This window comes from Dendropsophus ebraccatus, chromosome 12, assembly GCF_027789765.1.
Source record: "Dendropsophus ebraccatus isolate aDenEbr1 chromosome 12, aDenEbr1.pat, whole genome shotgun sequence".
Lineage (NCBI taxonomy): Eukaryota > Metazoa > Chordata > Amphibia > Anura > Hylidae > Dendropsophus > Dendropsophus ebraccatus.
Genome location: NC_091465.1, coordinates 62,973,871 through 62,996,069, shown reverse-complemented (window position 1 = coordinate 62,996,069; position 22,199 = coordinate 62,973,871). Strand labels below are relative to the sequence as shown.

At 48.2% G+C, this 22,199-nt stretch overlaps 1 protein-coding gene across 8 annotated transcripts in view; it reads right to left on the bottom strand.

The window, feature by feature from the left end:
* The window catches only part of KASH5 (KASH domain containing 5), a 73,621-nt gene that overhangs the window by 12,070 nt on the left and 39,352 nt on the right, over positions 1 to 22,199 (bottom strand). For all 8 annotated transcript variants that reach the window (XM_069947305.1, XM_069947304.1, XM_069947302.1 and 5 more), the window contains exons 13-14: positions 18,824 to 18,888; positions 16,706 to 16,772 (exon numbers count right to left, since the gene is read on the bottom strand). In XM_069947305.1, the coding sequence (XP_069803406.1) occupies positions 16,706 to 16,772; positions 18,824 to 18,888 (132 nt within the window). The remainder of the gene's footprint in view (positions 1 to 16,705; positions 16,773 to 18,823; positions 18,889 to 22,199) is intronic.

Sequence of the window (22,199 nt, the reverse complement as noted above, 5' to 3'; positions counted from 1 at the left end):
AGTCCTTGGTATTTGTGAGGCTCCTTCCCTTCATTCACCTTCTGCTGATTGATAGCTGTAATCAGGGCAGATTCTAGCTCTTCTGCTGCCTGAGGCGAGAACTGAAATAGCGCCCCCCACCACAACTGAGATCAACATCATATAAACACCAAATAATCCCACCACATAATGACTGCATATCAGCACTCCATAGTGACTAAATACTATTACCAATATTGCCACTACAAGGGAAAAATTCCACCGCTGACTGATCAATACCACCAGTACTGCTACTGAATAAAAAACACTGTATAGAGTCTAGCATTACCCCCACACAGTGACACTATAGTGATCAGGGTACAGTTACATCCAGTGACTCACAGGTGACATCTTCTCTCATCAGAGTTGTTCACTTTCTCTTTTCTTCTATATTCGGATCCGACTCCATCATGAAGACTTCTGTTAGCCATGACTTGTCCCCGCAGCATCTATTAAACAGACATTTTAGGCTCCACAATTTAGAAGATCCCTTCTGCATCTCCACACTATTATAATCCCCATTCTCCTCATGTAGTCATAATCCCCCCATCTCCTCCTGTAGTCATAATCCCCTGTGTCCCCCATCTCCTCATAATCCTCCAATCTCACCATAATCCCCCCCCCCACCTGTGTCTCACCATCTCCTCATATTCCTCCTGTGCCACCCATAATCCTCCCATCTCCTCATATTCCTCCTGTGCCCCCCATAATCACCCCCTGTATCATCCATCTCCTCATATTCCTCCTGTGTCTCCCCACAATCACCCCCTGTATCATCCATCTCCTGTGTCCCCATCTCCCCACAATCACCCCCTGTATCATGCATCTCCTGTGTCCCCCATCTCCCCACTATCACCCCCTGTATCATCCATCTCCTGTGTCCCCCCTGTATCATCCATCTCCTGTGTCCCCCCATCTCCCCACAATCACCCACTGTATTATCCATCTCCTGTGTCCCCCATCTCCCCACAATCACCCACTGTATTATCCATCTCCTGTGTCCCCCCATCTCCCCACAATTACCCCCTGAATCATCCATCTCCTGTGTCCCCCCATCTTCCAACAATCACCCCCTGTATCATCCATCTCCTGTGTCCCCCCATCTCCCCACAATCACCCCCTGTATCATCCATCTCCTGTGTCCCCCCATCCCACCACAATCACCCCCTGTATCATCCATTTCCTGTGTCCCCCATCTCCCCACAATCACCCCCCCTGTATCATCCATCTCCTGTGTCCCCCCATCTCCCCACAATCACCCCCCTGTATCATCCATCTCCTGTGTCCCCCCTGTATCATCCATCTCCTGTGTCCCCCATCTCCCCACAATCACCCCCCTGTATCATCCATCTCCTGTGTCCCCCATCTCCCAACAATCACCCCCTGTATCATGCATCTCCTGTGTCCCCCCTGTATCATCCATCTCCTGTGTCTCCCCATCTCCCCACAATCACCCCCTGTATCATCCATCTCCTGTGTCCCCCATCTCCCCACAATCACCCCCTGTATCATCCATCTCCTGTGTCCCCCATCTCCCCACAATCTCCCCCTGTATCATCCATCTCCTGTGTCCCCCCATCTCCCCACAATCACCCCCTGTATCATCCATCTCCTGTGTCCCCCCATCTCCCCACAATCACCCCCTGTATCATCCATCTCCCCACAATCACCCCCTGTATCATCCATCTCCTGTGTCTCCCCATCTCCCCACAATCACCCCCTGTATCATCCATCTCCTGTGTCCCCCATCTCCCCACAATCACCCCCTGTATCATCCATCTCCTGTGTCCCCCCACAATCACCCCCTGTATCATCCATCTCCTGTGTCCCCCCATCTCCCCACAATCATCCCCCTGTATCATCCATCTCCTGTGTCCCCCATCTTCCCACAATCACCCCCTGTATCATCCATCTCCTGTGTCCCCCCATCTCCCCACAATCACCCCCCTGTATCATCCATCTCCCGTGTCCCCCCATCTCCCCACAATTACCCCCTGAATCATCCATCTCCTGTGTCCCCCCATCTTCCCACAATTACCCCCTGTATCATCCATCTCCTGTGTCTCCCCATCTCCCCACAATCACCCCCTGTATCATCCATCTCCTGTGTCCCCCATCTCCCCACAATCACCCCCTGTATCATCCATCTCCTGTGTCTCCCCATCTCCCCGCAATCACCCCCTGTATCATCCATCTCCTGTGTCCCCCCTGTATCATCCATCTCCTGTGTCCCCCATCTCCCCACAATCACCCCCTGTATTATCCATCTTCTGTGTCCCCTCTGTATCATCCATCTCCTGTGTCCCCCATCTCCCCACAATCACCCCCCTGTATCATCCATCTCCCGTGTCCCCCCATATCCCCACAATCTCCCCCTGTATCATCCATCTCCCGTGTCCCCCCATCTCCCCACAATTACCCCCTGTATCATCCATCTCCTGTGTCCCCCCATCTTCCCACAATCTCCCCCTGTATCATCCATCTCCTGTGTCCCCCCATCTCCCCACAATCACCCCCTGTATCATCCATCTCCTGTGTCCCCCCATCTCCCCACAATCACCCCCTGTATCATCCATCTCCTGTGTCCCCCCATCTCCCCACAATTACCCCCTGAATCATCCATCTCCTGTGTCCCCCCATCTTCCCACAATCACCCCCTGTATCATCCATCTCCTGTGTCTCCCCATCTCCCCACAATTACCCCCTTTATCATCCATCTCCTGTGCCCCCCCTGTATCATCCATCTCCTGTGTCCCCCATCTCCCCACAATCACCCCCTGTATCATCCATCTCCTGTGTCCCCCCATCTCCCCACAATCACCCCCCTGTATCATCCATCTCCTGTGTCCCCCATCTCCCCACAATCACCCCCTGAATCATCCATCTCCTGTGTCCCCCCATCTTCCCACAATCACCCCCTGTATCATCCATCTCCTGTGTCCCCCATCTCCCCACAATCACCCCCTGTATTATCCATCTTATGTGTCCCCCCATCTCCCCACAATCACCCCCCTGTATCATCCATCTCCTGTGTCCCCCATCTCCCCACAATCACCCCCCTGTATCATTCATCTCCTGTGTCCCCCCTGAATCATCCATCTCCTGTGTCCCCCATCTCCCCACAATCACCCCCTGTATTATCCATCTCCTGTGTCCCCCCATCTCCCCACAATCACCCACTGTATCATCCATCTCCTGTGTCCCCCATCTCCCCACAATCACCCCCTGTATCATGCATCTCCTGTGTCCCCCCATCTCCCCACAATCACCCCCTGTATCATCCATCTCCTGTGTCCCCCCATCTCCCCACAATCACCCCCTGTATTATCCATCTCCTGTGTCCCCCCATCTCCCCACAATCACCCCCTGTATCATCCATCTCATGTGTCCCCCATCTCCCCACAATCACCCCCCTGTATCATCCATCTCCTGTGTCCCCCCATCTCCCCACAATCATCCCCTGTATCATCCATCTCCTGTGTCTCCCCATCTCCCCACAATCACCCCCTGTATCATCCATCTCCTGTGTCCCTCATCTCCCCACAATCACCCCCTGTATCATCCATCTCCTGTGTCTCCCCATCTCCCCACAATCACCCCCCTGTATCATCCATCTCCTGTGTACCCCCTGTATCATCCATCTCCTGTGTCCCCCCATCTCCCCACAATCACCCCCCTGTATCATCCATCTCCTGTGTCCCCCATCTCCCCACAATCACCCCCCTGTATCATCCATCTCCTGTGTCCCCCATCTCCCCACAATCACCCCCTGAATCATCCATCTCCTGTGTCCCCCCATCTTCCCACAATCACCCCCTGTATCATCCATCTCCTGTGTCCCCCATCTCCCCACAATCACCCCCTGTATTATCCATCTTCTGTGTCCCCCCATCTCCCCACAATCACCCCCCTGTATCATCCATCTCCTGTGTCCCCCATCTCCCCACAATCACCCCCCTGTATCATCCATCTCCTGTGTCCCCCATCTCCCCACAATCACCCCCTGTATTATCCATCTCCTGTGTCCCCCCATCTCCCCACAATCACCCCCCTGTATCATCCATCTCCTGTGTCCCCCATCTCCCCACAATCACCCCCCTGTATCATCCATCTCCTGTGTCCCCCCTGTATCATCCATCTCCTGTGTCCCCCATCTCCCCACAATCACCCCCTGTATTATCCATCTCCTGTGTCCCCCCATCTCCCCACAATCACCCACTGTATCATCCATCTCCTGTGTCCCCCATCTCCCCACAATCACCCCCTGTATCATGCATCTCCTCTGTCCCCCATCTCCCCACAATCACCCCCTGTATCATCCATCTCCTGTGTCCCCCCATCTCCCCACAATCACCCCCTGTATTATCCATCTCCTGTGTCCCCCCATCTCCCCACAATCACCCCCTGTATTATCCATCTCCTGTCCCCCCCCATCTCCCCACAATCATCCCCTGTATCATCTATCTCCTGTGTCTCCCCATCTCCCCACAATCACCCCCTGTATCATCCATCTCCTGTGTCCCTCATCTCCCCACAATCACCCCCTGTATCATCCATCTCCTGTGTCTCCCCATCTCCCCACAATCACCCCCCTGTATCATCCATCTCCTGTGTACCCCCTGTATCATCCATCTCCTCACAATCACCCCCTGTATCATCCATCTCCTGTGTCCCCCATCTCCCCACAATCACCCCCCTGTATCATCCATCTCCTGTGTCCCCCATCTGCCCACAATCACCCCCTGTATCATCCATCTCCTGTGTCCCCCATCTCCCCACAATCACCCCCTGTATCATCCATCTCCTGTGTCCCTCATCTCCCCACAATCACCCCCCTGTATCATCCATCTCCTGTGTCCCCCATCCCCCCACAATCACCCCCCTGTATCATCCATCTCCTGTGTCCCCCCATCTTCCCACAATCACCCCCTGTATCATCCATCTCCTGTGTCCCCCATCTCCCCACAATCACCCCCTGTATCATGCATCTCCTGTGTCCCCCATCTCCCCACAATCACCCCCTGTATTATCCATCTCCTGTGTCGCCCCATCTCCCCACAATCACCCCCTGTATCATCCATCTCCTGTGTCTCCCCATCTCCCCACAATCACCCCCTGTATCATCCATCTCCTGTGTCCCCCCATCTCCCCACAATCACCCCCTGTATCATCCATCCCCTGTGTCCCCCATCTCCCCACAATCACCCCCTGTATCATCCATCTCCTGTGTCCCCCCATCTCCCCACAATCACCCCCTGTATCATCCATCTCCTGTGTCCCCCCATCTCCCCACAATCACCCCCCTGTATCATCCATCTCCTGTGTCCCCCCATCTCCCCACAATCACCCCCCTGTATCATCCATCTCCTGTGTCCCCCCATCTCCCCACAATCACCCCCTGTATTATCCATCTTCTGTGTCCCCCCATCTCCCCACAATCACCCCCCTGTATCATCCATCTCCTGTGTCCCCCATCTCCCCACAATCACCCCCCTGTATCATCCATCTCCTGTGTCCCCCCTGTATCATCCATCTCCTGTGTCCCCCATCTCCCCACAATCACCCCCTGTATTATCCATCTCCTGTGTCCCCCCATCTCCCCACAATCACCCCCTGTATCATCCATCTCATGTGTCCCCCATCTCCCCACAATCACCCCCCTGTATCATCCATCTCCTGTGTCCCCCCATCTCCCCACAATCATCCCCTGTATCATCCATCTCCTGTGTCTCCCCATCTCCCCACAATCACCCCCTGTATCATCCATCTCCTGTGTCCCTCATCTCCCCACAATCACCCCCTGTATCATCCATCTCCTGTGTCTCCCCATCTCCCCACAATCACCCCCCTGTATCATCCATCTCCTGTGTACCCCCTGTATCATCCATCTCCTCACAATCACCCCCTGTATCATCCATCTCCTGTGTCCCCCATCTCCCCACAATCACCCCCCTGTATCATCCATCTCCTGTGTCCCCCATCTCCCCACAATCACCCCCTGTATCATCCATCTCCTGTGTCCCCCATCTCCCCACAATCACCCCCTGTATCATCCATCTCCTGTGTCCCTCATCTCCCCACAATCACCCCCCTGTATCATCCATCTCCTGTGTCCCCCATCCCCCCACAATCACCCCCCTGTATCATCCATCTCCTGTGTCCCCCCATCTTCCCACAATCACCCCCTGTATCATCCATCTCCTGTGTCCCCCCTGTATCATCCATCTCCTGTGTCCCCCATCTCCCCACAATCACCCCCTGTATCATGCATCTCCTGTGTCCCCCATCTCCCCACAATCACCCCCTGTATTATCCATCTCCTGTGTCGCCCCATCTCCCCACAATCACCCCCTGTATCATCCATCTCCTGTGTCTCCCCATCTCCCCACAATCACCCCCTGTATCATCCATCTCCTGTGTCCCCCCATCTCCCCACAATCACCCCCTGTATCATCCATCCCCTGTGTCCCCCATCTCCCCACAATCACCCCCTGTATCATCCATCTCCTGTGTCCCCCCATCTCCCCACAATCACCCCCTGTATCATCCATCTCCTGTGTCCCCCCATCTCCCCACAATCACCCCCCTGTATCATCCATCTCCTGTGTCCCCCCATCTCCCCACAATCACCCCCCTGTATCATCCATCTCCTGTGTCCCCCCATCTCCCCACAATCACCCCCTGTATCATGCATCTCCTGTGTCCCCCCATCTCCCCATAATCACCCCCTGTATCATCCATCTCCTTATATTCCTCCTGTGTCTCCCCACAATCACCCCCTGTATCATCCATCTCCTGTGTCCCCCCTGTATCATCCATCTCCTGTGTCTCCCCATCTCCCCACAATCACCCCCCTGTATCATCCATCTCCTGGGTCCCCCCCTGTATCATCCATCTCCTGTGTCCCCCATCTCCCCACAATCATCCCCTGTATCATGCATCTCCTGTGTCCCCCCATCTCCCCACAATTACCCCCTGTATCATGCATCTCCTGTGTCCCCCCATCTCCCCATAATCACCCCCTGTATCATCCATCTCCTTATATTCCTCCTGTGTCTCCCCACAATCACCCCCTGTATCATCCATCTCCTGTGTCCCCCCACAATCACTCCCTGTATCATCCATCTCCTGTGTCTCCCCATCTCCCCACAATCACCCCCCTGTATCATCCATCTCCTGTGTCCCCCATCTCCCCACAATCACCCCCTGTGTCATCCATCTCCTGTGCCCCCCATCTCCCCACAATCACCCCCTGTATCATCCATCTCCTGTGTCTCCCCATCTCCCCACAATCACTCCCTGTATCATCCATCTCCTGTGTCCCCATCTCCTCACAATCACCCACTGTATCATCCATCTCCTGTGTCCCCCCATCTCCCTACAATCACCCCCTGTATCATCCATCTCCTGTGTCCCCCCATCTCCCTACAATCACCCCCTGTATCATCCATCTCCTGTGTCCCCCATCTTCCCACAATCACCCCCTGTATCATCCATCTCCTGTGTCCCCCATCTCCCCACAATCACCCCCTGTATTATCCATCTTCTGTGTCCCCCTGTATCATCCATCTCCTGTGTCCCCCATCTCCCCACAATCACCCCCTGTATCACCCATCTTCTGTGTCCCCCCTGTATCATCCATCTCCTGTGTCCCCCCCCATCTCCCCACAATCACCCCCCTGTATCATCCATCTCCTGTGTCCCCTCTGTATCATCCATCTCCTGTGTCCCCCATCTCCCCACAATCACCCCCTGTATCATCCATCTCCTGTGTCCCCCATCTCCCCACAATCACCCCCTGTATCATCCATCTCCTGTGTCCCCCATCTCCCCACAACCCCCCCCTGTATCATCCATCTTCTGTGTCTCCCCATCTCTCCACAATCACCCCCTGTATCATCCATCTCCTGTGTCCCCCCATCTCCCCACAATCACCCCCTGTATTATCCATCTCCTGTGTCCCCCCATCTCCCCCTGTATCATCCATCTCCTGTGTCCCCCCATCTCCTGTGTCCCCCCATCTCCCCACAATTACTCCCTGTATCATCCATCTCCTGTGTCCCCCCATCTCCTGTGTCCCCCCATCTCCCCACAATCATCCCCTGTATCATCCATCTCCTGTGTCCCCCCCTGTATCATCCATCTCCTGTGTCCCCCATCTCCCCACAATCACCCCCTGTATCATCCATCTCCTGTGTCTCCCCATCTCCCCACAATCACCCCCTGTATCATCCATCTCCTGTGTCCCCCCATCTCCCCACAATCACCCCCTGTAGCATCCATCTCCTGTGTCCCCCCATCTCCCCACAATCCCCCCCTGTCTCATCCATCTCCTGTGTTTCCCCATCTCCCCACTATCACTCCCTGTATCATCCATCTCCTGTGTCCCCCCATCTCCCCACAATTACTCCCTGTATCATCCATCTCCTGTGTCCCCCCATCTCCCCACAAACACCCCCTGTATCATCCATCTCCTGTGTCCCTCCATCTCCCCACAATTACTCCCTGTATCATCCATCTCCTGTGTCCCCCCCCTGTATCATCCATCTCCTGTGTCCCCCATATCCCCACAATTACTCCCTGTATCATCCATCTCCTGTGTCCCCCCATCTCCCCACAATCACCCCCTGTATCATCCATCTCCTGTGTCCCCCCATCTCCTGTGTCCCCCCATCTCCTGTGTCCCCCCCCCCATCTCAGCAAAGTAAAACAAAAAACAGGCCAGCAGCTTCTCACCTCACCACTGGTTCCCACGCTGTCCCTGTGGCCTCCTGGATGCTTCCTGGTCCTTCCTGGTCAGGCTGCACACAGATCTCATAGAGCAGCCTGACCAGGAAGACATCACTGGCTGCTCCAGATCACTTCTAGATCGCAGCACTAACACAGCCTGCGATCTAGAAGTGAATGGCACAGAGCAGAGAACTGATAGTTCCCTGCTCTGAGCCTCCTGTCAGCTGTGTGTGCCTCCTAATAAGGACACAGACACAACTGACAGCAGGGGGCGCTGCTATAGTGCAGAAGCAGGAAGTCCGGCATCACACTGGAGTCCCTGCTTCTGCACGTATATTCCGTGGGCGGTACGCTATTAGTGTAGCACGCCCCGGAATACGCATACAGGAGCAGAGACATCAGTCTATGGCTGATCTCTCTGCTCCTGTAGTCAGTGAGCGGTCATGCATATAATATATGCATGAAAGCTCACTGTGCAGGGGCGGCCAGTGCCGCCCCTTGCAGGGACCTAAGAGCTGCCGCCTGAGGCGAAGACTTCACTTCGCCTCATGGCAGATGCGGGCCTGGCTGTAATATTGTATACAACATGCTGTATTGTAGGAAAATGTGCTGCATAAGAAAGCACTTTCCAAAGTTTCACTAATTGTGATATTTTGGTTAATCGAATGCTGGGCTAAAAGGATGCTGGGCTGTATAACTAGAGGTATAACCAGTAGGAATAGAGACATTGTGACCCAGCTGTATAGAGTTTTAGTGAGCACATATGGAATACTCTGTCCAGTTCTGGAGACCTCACATACAAAAAAAAATGTTGGTAAAATAGAACAGTTCTAAAGGCGGGCTTCAAAAATGGTGAACGGCCTGAAGCATAAAACAAGACAAAGCAAATCTATCAGTAGAATTGCTCCAATAACTTTTGTTTACATGTACAGATCAGCACCACCCAGCTGAATTGAACAGTGCCATTCATTAGGAAATCCCCTGCCATGTTCCCAAGTTTTTTCTTGTTTCTCTGTATATTCTAATTAACATATTTCTGGTGCATTGGAGGTGGGCCAAGCACTCCCAGTGCACCAATTTCTCCCATCACTGACGCACCTCATTATTATTCATGTATATAAACCTTTCAGTTCCTAGCCTAGAAATACATAAATAATATTGAGCCACATCTGCGATGGGATAGGAAATCGGTGCACTGGGGGTGCTTGGCTGCCTCCTGCTAATTAGCATAAGAAATAAAAGAACAGAGAAAATCTCAGGAACAGGGATCTCGGGATTTCACAATAAGGGGCACCATTTGATTCAGCACAACAGCACTAATCTTTAAGTGTAAAAAGTTATTGGAGCAATTCTGGCAAAGGAGAAGGAGAAGTCTGGCAAAATTTTTTATTAAAGTATTGTATTGCCCCCCAAAAGTCATACAAATTACCAATATACACTTATTACGGAAAATGCACATAAAGTGCTTTTCCCTCTGCACTTACTACTGGATCAAGGCTTCACTTCCTGGATAACATGGGAATGTCACGACCCGACTCCCAGAGCTGTGCGGGCTGTGGCTGCTGGAGAGGATGATGGCAGGGGGACACTGAGGGACACAGGGCACTGGAGAGACACTGAGCATCCCCCTGCCATCATCCTCTCCAGCAGCCACAGCCCGCACAGCTCTGGGAGTCGGGTCGTGACATCACCATGTTATCCAGGAAGTGAAGTCTTGATGCAGTAGTAAGTGCAGGATAAAAGCACTTTATAAGCATTTCCCGTAATAAGTGTATATTGGTGATTTAACTTTTGTGGGGCAATACAGTACTTTAATAAAAATTTTCACCAGACTTCTCCTTTAACCTCTTAAGGACCCATGACGTACCGGTACGCCGGCCCTTTGAACGGGCGCCGCGCGATATCGCGAGGCGCTCCGGTAAAGATGGCTGCTGATTCTATCAGCAGCCATCTTCATGTGTCACGTAGGGGGCAGTTTCTCTGCCCCCCGTGAGGACGATTTGCTGTATTTCCGGGACCGGACCCCGCTACAGAGCTGTGATTGGTGCTGTGAGACACAGCACCAACCACAGCAGTGCCTGGGCATCACCTGCCCTTAGATCCGGCCCCCCGATCGCCCGTGATCGGCCGGCTGCCGCCAGCCGACCAATCACGGGCGATCCACACTACTACCCCCATCATCACCTTCCCTTGGGATACCTCCTCCTCCGGCGTCCTCCTGCCAGCTCCCCTACCCGGCAGCCCCCCTCTTCCTGCCAGCCCCCCCCTCTGTCCTGCCAGCCCCCCCTTGTCCTGCCAGCCCCCCCCCTGTCCTGGCAGCCCCCACTTCCTGCCAGCCCTCCCTCTGTCCTGCTAGCCCCCCCTGTCCTGCCATCCCCCCCTCTGTTTTGGCAGCCCCCCTGTCCTTGCAGTCACCCCCCTCTTCCTGCCAGCCCCCCCTCTGTCGTGCCAGCCCCCCCCCCATGTCCTGCCATCCCCCCCTCTGTACTGCCAGCCCCCCCCTCTGTCCTGCCAGCCCCCCTCTGTCCTGCCAGCACCACCCTGTCCTGCCAGCATCCCCCCTGGCCTGCCAGCACCTTCCCTCTGTCCTGCCAGCACCCCCCTCCATTCTGTCAGCACCACCCTCCGTCCTGCCAGCCCCCCCTCAGTCCTGCCAGCCCCCCTCAGTCCTGCCAGCCCCCCTCCGTCCTGCCAGCCCCCCTTCCGTCCTGCCAGCCCCCCCTCCGTCCTGCCGCCCCACTCCGTCCTGCCAGCCCACCCCCCTTCGTCCTGCCACCCTCCCCTCTTACCCTCTCTCCCCTGCCACCCTCTCCTCTTACCCTCTCTCCTTTCCCCTCCATCCTGCTGCCCCTCTCCCCTCCCCTGTCACCCTCCCCTCTTACCCTCTTACCCTCTCCGCGGCGGGGCAGCTCACTGATTGGCTGCGCGGGATGAGCAGACGCCGGGAGCCCCGAAGCAAGCCGGAGCTGGGAGGAGGTAAAATATGCTCCGGCCAGCGGGCGTTAACTTACATATATGCAGCGGGATGTCAATCATAGGGATGCAATGACGCTGGATCCGCAGTGTGCGGATCCGGTGTGTGTGAAGGCATCCTAAAGAGAAAAAAAAAACAAAAAAATGGCCCACAGGTTGTTCTCGGCTGAAGAGGCATTCGCCTGGATTGCCTCCAATACAACCAGTGAAGGAGAAGAGGAAGATCCCTTGTTCCCTCTTCCTTCCTCTTCTTCCTCATCGTCATCACCATTTAGTGATGAGAAGCCCCCAAGGCGCTGCCCCAGGACTAGGCCCCAGGAAGCCCCACAAGCCCCCTCAAGTGACCCCACCCCGTACGAACCACAGATTCCTGAGTTCGTTGGGGTCACGTGTGGGGGTTTTCTCTGTTTTGGCAGCACGGGGGCTCTGTGAACCCTTCGTCCTCTATTCTGGCCAAATCCACCTTCCAAAATCCAAATTGTGCTCCTTCCCTTTGGAGGCTTTCCGTGCGGTTACTTTGCACTTTGTGTCCCCATGTGGGGTACTCTTGTAATCGAGGGAAATTGCGCTACGTGATTAGGCATTTATTTTTTCTTTTAACCCCTTGTGAACATGAAAAATTCAAAGTTACACCAATGTTTTAGTGTAAAAAATTTAATTTTTCATTTTCACAGCACATTGTTCCACATTTGTGCCGGCCACCAGTGGGGGTCCATATGCTCACTATACCCCTTGTTACATTCCTTGAGGGGTGTAGTTTCCATAATGGGGTCACTTGTGGGGGGTTTCCAATGTTTTGGCAGCACGGGCACTCTGCGAATCCAACATGGCCTTCGTCCTCCATTCCAGCCTCTAAATGGCGCTGTCCCTTTGGTGGCTTGCCCTGTGTCCACATGGCACATTATGTCCACATGTGGGGTATTTTCTTACTCCCTACACGTTTTGAGTTTATTTTCTCTGTTAACCCCTTGTGGAAATGAAAAAAATCAAGGCTAGACCAACATTTAGTGTAAATAGTTTTTTAATTTTTACACTAAATCATTGATCTAGTCTTTATTTTTTCATTTTAACAAGGGGTTAAAAGATTTAAAAAAAAACACGAAATGTGTAGAACAATTTCCCCACATGTGGACATAAAGCACCATGCGGGTGCAGGGTAAGCCTCCGAAGGGAAGGAGCGCCATTTGGCTAGAATGGATGGTGAATGCCATGTCGCATTTACAAAGGCCCTGTGTTGCCAAGACATTGAAAACCCCCCAGAAGTGACCCCATTCTGGAAACTACACCCCTCAAGGAATCTAATTAGGGGTGCAGTGAGGATATGGACCCCTCGATGACGGGCACATTTGTGCTGTGAAAATGAAAAAACAAAATTTTTCACTTTCACGTCACATTGTTCCACATTTGTGCCCGTCACCAGTGGGGTCCATATGCTCACTGCACCCCTTATTAGATTCCTTGAGGGGAGTAGTTTCCAGAATGGGGTCACTTGTGGGGGGTTTCTACTCTCTTGGAAGCATAGGGTCTTTCTAAATGCGACATGGCCCTTGAAATCCATTCCAGCCAAATCCAGCCTCCAAAAGCCAAATGGCGCTCCTTCCCTTCAGAGGCCCGTCTTGCGGCCGCATGGGGCTTTATGTGCACATGTTGGGTATTTCCGTACTCGGGACAAACTGCTCTACATGTTTTGAGTTTTTTTTCTCTTGTTGCCAATGTTTAAGTGTAAAAAATGTAATTTTTACACAACATCATTGATCTAGTTTTGACGTTTCTCATTTGCACAAGGGGTTAAAAGAGAAGAAACAAAACAAAACATGTAGAGAAATTTCCCCTGAGTACAGAAATACCCCACATGTGGACTTAAGGCGCTATGTAGCCGCAAGATGGGCCTCTGAAGGGAAGGAGCGCAATTTAGCTTTTTTGGGGCTGGATTTGGGTAGAATGGATTTCGAGGGCCATGTTGCATTTAAAAACTCCCTGTGCTGCCAAGGCAGTAAAACCCCCCACAAGTGACCCCATTATGGAAACTACACCCCACAAGGAATGTAACAAGGGGTGTAGTAAGCATATGGACCCCGCTGGTGACAGGTACAAATGTGGAACAATGTGGCGTGAAAATGAAATATGACATTTTTTACACTATAATGTTGGTTTAGCCTTGAATTTTTCATTTTCACAAGGGGTTAAAAGAGAAAAAAACACACAAAATGTGTAGAGCAATTTCCCCCAATCCGTAAATACCCCACATGCGGACATGGACAAAGCGCCATGTGGGCGCAGAGCAAGCCTCCAAAGGGAAGGAGCACCAATTGGCTTTTGGAGGCTGGATTTGGCCAGAATGGATGATGAAGGCCATGTCGCATTTACAGAGCCCTCGTGCTGCCAAGACAATATAAACCCCCCACAAGTGACCCCATTCTGGAAACTACACCCCTCAAGGAATCTAACAAGGGGTGCAGTGAGGATATGGAACCCTTGATGATGGGCACATTTGTGCCTTGAAAGTGAAAAAATGAAATTTTTCACTTTCACGTCACATTGTTCCACATTTGTGCCCATCACCAGTGGGGTCCATATGCTCACTGCCCCCCTTGTTAGATTCCTTGAGGGGTGTAGTTTCCACAATGGGGTCACTTGTGGGGGGTTTCCAGTGTTTTGGCAGCACGAGGGCTCTGTAAATTCGACATGGCCCTTGAAATCGATTCCAGTGAAATTCAGCTTCCAAAGGCCAATAGGCGCTTCTTCCCTTTGTAGGCTCGTCCTGCGCCCGCTTGGCGCTTTATGTCCACATGTGGGGTATTTCTGTACTCGGGAGAAACTGCGCTACACGTTTTGTGTTTTTTTTTTTTCCTTTTATCTCTTTGTGGAAATGAAAAAATGAAGGCTAGAACAACATTTCAGTATAAAAAATTTTTATTTTTTCACGCCACATTTTTTTGAAAATCTGTGAGGCACCTGTGGGGTCCAAATGCTCACCACACCCCTTGTTACATTCCTCGAGGGGTGTAGTTTTCTAAATGGTGTCCCTTTAGGGGTGTTTTTTTAGGTTTTGGCACTCCAGAGCCTCTGCCAACCTGAAGTGGTACAGTCAAAAATGACCAAATATAATGGAGGCGTTGAAATTCACTGGGCGCTCCTTTATATCTGAGGCTTGTGGTTGCGTCAAATAGCGCAATAGGGCCACATATGGGGTATTTCTATAAACTGCAGAAACGGGGCAATCAATATTGGGGTGCATTTCTCTGGTAATAGGTTTATAATTATGAAAGATATTGGATTACAAGAAAATCTCTGCACAGAAAATGTAAATTTTCAAATTTCTTACACACTTAGCTTTTATTTCTGTGACTCCCCTAAAGGGTTAAAAAACTTTCTGGATGTGCTTTTGCAGAGTTTGGGGGGTGCAGTTTCTGAAATGGGGTGCTTTGTGGGGCTTTCTAACATACAGTCCCCTCAAATACACTTTGAGGCTGGGTTCACACTACGTATATTTCAGTCAGTATTGTGGTCCTCATATTGCAACCAAAACCAGGAGTGGATTAAAAACACAGAAAGGATCTGTTCACACAATGTTGAAATTGAGTGGATGGCCGCCATTTAATGGCAAATATTTGCTGGTATTTTAAAACAACGGCTGTTGTATTGAAATAATGGCCGTTATTTACTGTTATATGGAGGCCATCCACTCAATTTCAACATTGTATGAACAGAGCCTTTCTGTGTTTTCAATCCACTCCTGGTTTTGGTTGCAATATGAGGACCACAATACTGACTGAAATATACGTATTGTGAACCCAGCCTTAACCTGAACAGGTCCCTAAAAATATCGGATTTTGAAATTTTACTGAAAATTTGGAAATTTGCTGCTAATGTTTTAAACTTTCTATTGCCTAAAAAAAATTAAAGTTTAATCAATGCTGCCAACATATAGTAGACATGTTGCTAATGCTAATTTATGTGGCATAACCATTTTCTATATAAGCAGAAAAGTTTCAAAGTTGGAAAAATGCATTTTTTCACAATTTTTCACGTTATTTTGGAATTTTTCATAAAGATTCGTTATTAATATCGACTCCAATTTACCAGAAATGTAAAGTACCATATGTCACGAGAAAACAATCTCAGAATCAGCCGGATAGGTAAAAGCATTCCCAAGTTATTAATGAATAAAGTGACACAGGTAATAATCATAAAATTTGTCTCTGTCCTTAAGGCCATTTCAGGCCAGGTCCTTAAGGGGTTAAGGATCTAAATCTGAAGGAAAGAAGGGGGAAGGGGGGACATGGCATTTACATATGTTAAAGGCCTAAATAAAGTTCAGGAAGTGTGTGTTTTTTTAATAATAAACTGAACACAAGGACAAAGGGGACACAATCCGAGGTTATTTATGGGAAAGATCAGAAACGACATAAGAAAATATGATGCTTGGAACAATCTGAAAGCAGATGTGCTAGTTAAATCTACAATAAGAGTATGTAAACCTGCCTGGGAAAAACATATATCTATCAAAAGATATATTATTACATTTTTTAATTAAGGCCAGACTAGGTGGACCAAGGGGGCTCCCTATTCCTCTGCTGTGTCACCCTGAAAAGGCTGCCACCACCATTCGGGGCATACCCTACTCACACCTACATTCTCCCTAAGCTTCCAGCCCCAGAATTCAGCAAGCCAGACTTCCCTGATGAATGGAGGATTATGAAGAACAGAAAGAACAGTAAAAATATACTAGATCCTGCTAAACCTAAACTATTCAATAAATTCTTTCTATTCTTTTAATGTATCTGTATTTTACTTCGCTGACTTTGAAGTTGTCATGCAGATTCTCTTTTCATGAGAATTCCTTTTCAAACAGGATTTCCTTTTTAAGTTAAACTTTCAAGGTAAAGGTAAAGAATGTAGATTCTCACTGCAATAGACAATAATGGTGTGCACAAACGGTATGTTCTGAAGCAAACCCCGGCTATCGGAAATGTTGCATTACCTCCTGAATCTCTTCCATTTCATTAGAGAGGGAGCTGCGACATTGCTTGTGGGAAAGACTTGAATGTCTGTAAAGACAGTAAAGGACATTTTCACATTTCCTCCCCACTGTTCTGTCTACTATATACAATTCTATTTTTGCCTTCAAACAGAACGCATTCAGACATGGCCTTCAGTGGCTTCTGTCTATCACAGTCATATTCCAAGAATGGTATTATTTTGTGGCGATGTCACATTCATTTCATGTTCAGTAGCTTGTTTCAATAGTAAGAATGCAGAATAAGGCCTGTTTTGTTCCGCCTAAGCAAAGAAACCTGGCATATTTTAGTTAAACTCATGTCTATAGAAAAAAAAATCTATTATGCAGAGTTGAGTACATAACATACTTAATGTACTCACAGTTCTATTATAACAAAGTTTATTTATATCAGGAAATGATTAATAATAACATGTCAGGGCATATCAGACCTGTAAGACCCCCCCTAGCCATTCAGGAGAAGCAAGGAATTCAGTTTCCTTGGCCTTTTCTCTTCCAGCAGCTTGCTGTGTGGGGAGCAGTTGTAAAGCCCATACAAATAAGATTAAACCCACTGAACCCACTGATTTTGTCTCCCTTCTTCCCAATGAGAACACCCTGATGCCAGGCCAAACTAAATGTGTATGTGTATACGAAGTACAGGAGGAAGAGATGTTAGACAAATAAATGTATTGAAAGTGTAAGGCTCTCTAATAGCTGGGGGGTTTAATAGCGGCATTTAAATGTAAGTGACAGGGGCAGTCCCGATCGCTGTATCGGAATGCCGGAGGTCTCTTACCAGCCTCAATGAGCAGAACGCCTATTACACTGATCAATGCTATGCCTATGGCATAGCAATGATCAGTGTGTGTAATGTAATAAATGTATGTAAAAGTCCCCCAGGGGGACTTAAAGGGGTTATCCAGGGGGTCTCCAGTTTGAAACTCAGTTTCATTGAAGTGAATGGAGCTTAATTGCAAACCACATCTGAACTGGAGACAATAGTAGGGGGAAAAGTGGCCATGTTTTTGTAGCGCTGGATAACCCCTTAAAAAAAAAATAGAAATGTTTTTAAAAACACCCAAAAGACCCTCCCCCAATAAAAGTTTAAATAACCCCCCTTTCCCATTATAAAAATATAAAAATAAATAAACATATAATATACCGTAGTGTGCATAATTGTCCAATCTATTAAAATATAACAATCGTCATCCCGAACGGCGTAAACAAAGAGAGGGAAAAAAGTGCGTGGATTGCCGATTTTTTGTTACATTATACATATAAAAAAATAAATAAAAGGTGATCAAAACGTCCAATCTTCACAAATATGGTATTTATAAAAACTAGAGATCATGGCGGAAAAAATGACACCCCATACAGCCCCATAGGTGAAAAAATAAAACCCTTATAAGCGTCACAATAGGCCCATTTTATTAATAATTAATTGCAAAAAAAAAAAAAAAGATAATGGTATAATGGTAGAATAATGGTATTATGTCGCTTTTACCATATAGTGCATTACTTAGACACAGGAACCCCCCAAACGTTACCATATTGCATTCTTTTTTACGATTTCACCAATTTTTATCTTCATAAATAATAATTTTGGGATTCCATCATACATGTTATGGTAGAATGAAAGACACAGTACAATTATTCCTGTAAAAAACAAGCCCTCACATGGCCTTGTAGATATAGTAACGGATGGGAGATAGTGGTTCAGTGACTGTACTACTACTGTACTGTACTGCACTTCAGCAAGCTTATACAGTACTGTACTGTATGTGAAGCCTAACCAGTGTTAAACCCACCACATACAAGATGTTCAGAGTTCCGAACATTACTTCCAGATAAATTTTCATGATGGTAGAAAATCATGATAACACTGTGACTCTAATTCTTCCATATCTGAAAAATCTAAGAGACTTGGTGACTATAACAAAATGTCACACTGGACTCAGCAATGACTTTTTACCCCATTTTGTCATTTTGCTCTTTTCTAAACACAAACAAATACTCATTGTTGAAAGTTAACTTCTTTTATAGTCTGATTAGATTTTTTATTCACAGTTTTCTCTCATTTCTCTTCTGGCAATGGCTTACATGGCTATGTCCTCATGGGTCTGCAAAAGTTCTTCTTGTAAATTATTCATTTTATTTTTAAGCTCCTTGAAAGAAAGAAAGTAAAGGGAAGATGATAAGTTTTGTTGTAAGAATATCCCCAAACATATTAATGAATTCATTATACTGTACACCATGAATGTGGAAAAGGACTCGGAACTCAGGTTCACATTTTAGGGTAAGTTCATAAGGTCAAACTGCAGCCTAAGGGCCCTATTCCACCGGACGATTATCGTTTGCATAATCGTTAACGATTAACGATCTCAAACGACCGCTATTGCGAAAGACCTAAAAACGTTCACTCATTTCCATGAAACGATAATCGTTACTTATGATCGTATTTGCGATAGTTTTTTCTTCCGTATTTCTTCGCTATTGCGTTCGTATCTACGGCAAACGACCGAACTATGTCTTATTCAATGCGAACGTTTTGCGAACGAGCAACGATAAAAATAGGTCCAGGTCTTATAAAGCGATCAACGATTTCTCGTTTGGTCGTTAATCGTTAACTGCATTTCAACCGAACGATTATCGTTCAGATTCTAACGATTTAACGATAATCTGAACGATAATCGTCTGGTGGAATAGGGCCCTAAGGCTATGTTCAGACTGCGTAAGAGACCGGCCGTTCCGTGACCCAGCCAAGTCACGGAACGGCTGGTCTCTGAAAAGATCATCCCGGCTGGTATTGCAGTTCCGGCCAGATGATCTTTGCAGCCGCAGAGTTCTGATGCGGGCGCATCCGCATCAGAGCTCCCCACTGCACACTATGGAGAGAGCAGCTCCATAGTGTGCACTGACAGGGTTTTCTACGGCCGCTATTCACTGAATGGCGGCCGCAGAAAACTGTCAGTTTTCCACGGGGGCGTGAGAGATCCCGGCTGGAGCGTATACTATGTGTATACGCCCTGGCTGAGATTGCATAGAAGACAAGGCAACGTATCTTTTCGTGAAAAGTCCGTCCGTTGTTGCCGATTGCAACAACGGACGTATGTAATGGCCCAGAACGGTATTTATTGTCAGGCGTCTGGAAATGTATTGTTGCTATTGGCAAGTCTGTATTAGGGCCTATGTATTTGCTGCTCTTCCTTAGCTCTCTGGTAGTGATATTGTTTTCTGCTATGTATTTATTTAATATGTTGATATGTATTAATATCTAATGAGACAAGTGTTGAGCTTGATCAGTGCTCCTCTCCTGCAACCTATCACACTCTAGTGATTGGCCAAAGGAAAGCTAGCTCCGCCCACCTTTTACCCAGAAGGGCTGTGCGGTCTTGTCAGTGTCAGTTGGTAGTCTGTCATTGCCAGAGTCACATCTAACCTCCCTACGTCACCTCAGTAATCCTGTCAGACTCCGTCCTCAGCCCCCTAACCTGTTTCCAGTCAGCCATAAGGACTAATATGTGTCTTCAAAGTCTCAGCAGGACATCCTCTGTATTTATTAGTGCCTGCTGTCGGATTGGTGAAGTGATAGAGGGTCTCCCATTCACCGTCCACATCTTCCTGGCTTCCAAGTCAGTGTGTCCATGCGTCTTCCTCCTACATGATAGCGAGCGTTGACAGCGTCAAGTCTCTTCAGTAACTTCAACCTATTCACACGTACCTTATAAAGGCGGAAAGCTATAAAGTCTCTGGAACAGGTCTGTCTCTTTGATATCCTATTTGTCCACCAAGTTTAAGCTATAGTAACCAAGGTAACCCTCCCCCTGAAGCAAAGGACTCTGATCAAGCCAACAGTTTACCATCATCAGATGCCCCTGTATTGGATTGTATATAGTTGTCCTTCAAGTAAAGTCTTGATATACTTTTACCGCTATTGTGTAAAGACTTTTATTAAAAATTATATGTCCCTGCGTGTATGCTGAAGAAGACAAGGGCCCCAGCCCCCTCGGACCCCACCGTGACGGGAAGGTTTCAGAAGGTGAGCCCTAAGGTTGCACTACACCACCCAGCAACACAATACCCTCAGCATATTACAATAATACCACCAAAGGGACATTATAATTTTTCTTGACGTCACGAAATAGGGTTATTGTAATTTTTCTTGGTGTCACGCATAGGACACTATACGTTCTTTTACGAAAAGATACATTGTGTCAGAAGATTGCAGATAACACTGATCCCTGCTATGCTATGGCATAGCAGTGATCAGTGCATTCAATCTAATGAATGTATATAATAGGGAACTATAAAAGTGTAAAAAATTAAAAAATCAATAAAGGTTTTAAAAAATGCCCCAAGCCCCTCCCCCAATAAAAGTGAAAATCACTCCCCTTTCCCATTTTATACATAAAACACATAAAAATAATAAAGTTAATTAACATATTATGTACTGTAACGTATATAATCGTCTAATCTATTAAAATAAAACAATATTGAACTGTCAACACAGCATGATGGTAATCTCACCTGTCCAGGCTCCTGCTGTGCTCTGGCCTCTTGTGATCAGGTCTGCATCCTGCATAATGGGGGGGCGGAGCTAATCCCAGCATTACACAGGAAGGGGCAGGAGAGGGAGCATGGGGCTTCCCTCTCCTGCCACTCAGCTATTCGCTAGAATTAGTGACTGCCAATTCAATTGAATAGGGAGAGAAAGCAGCAATATTTAGCAGCTTCCCGATCTGACTTGTAAGGCTTATTTAGTTTATATGTACAGTACAGATGATAGATCTTTTTTATAGCATCTTAATAATCAAAAATATTTAAAATATTTAAATCTTTGAATAAATCCTTTTCAAATGTGTAATGGAAAAAAATCACCAAGACATGACCATATCTACTCAATATTCAGTCTAATAAAATGACACAAGGTTCTCTATGTGTCGTGTTTCCTAAAATAGGGTTTGTGAGTGCGGATCATTTAATGCTATCTTTACTTGAAAATGTAAATTTGCTATGGGTATTTAATGCTATTTATGATGTGGACGTTTATCCTTTTTGTGCATTGACTGGAAATTTAAGTAAGCAGAATTTTTAAATAAGTCATTGACACAACAGTCTGATTCATGAACAGTGATTCATAAATGCAGAACTGCTCTAGAAGCTGAAACCATACCATTATAATGATTAGGCTTATTATTTTTAGTGAGGCTCTGTTCACAACTGCAATATATGATCATGAAGATTTTTATTAAACTTCCCAATTATTCTTGACTGTAGAAATAGTGAATCCTGTTGCTATTTCTTGTATGAAATACCAAAACCCTGATTAACTCTATTAAAGTCAATGGGTTCTAACTGGGCCTGGCTCTGTTATCTATTAAAATCATGATGTTCATGTGAACGTGTGAGGCTGTGTTTACACATGTTGGAGTTTTACTGCAGTACTGTTCCAGTTTACTGCAGTACTGAACAGTCT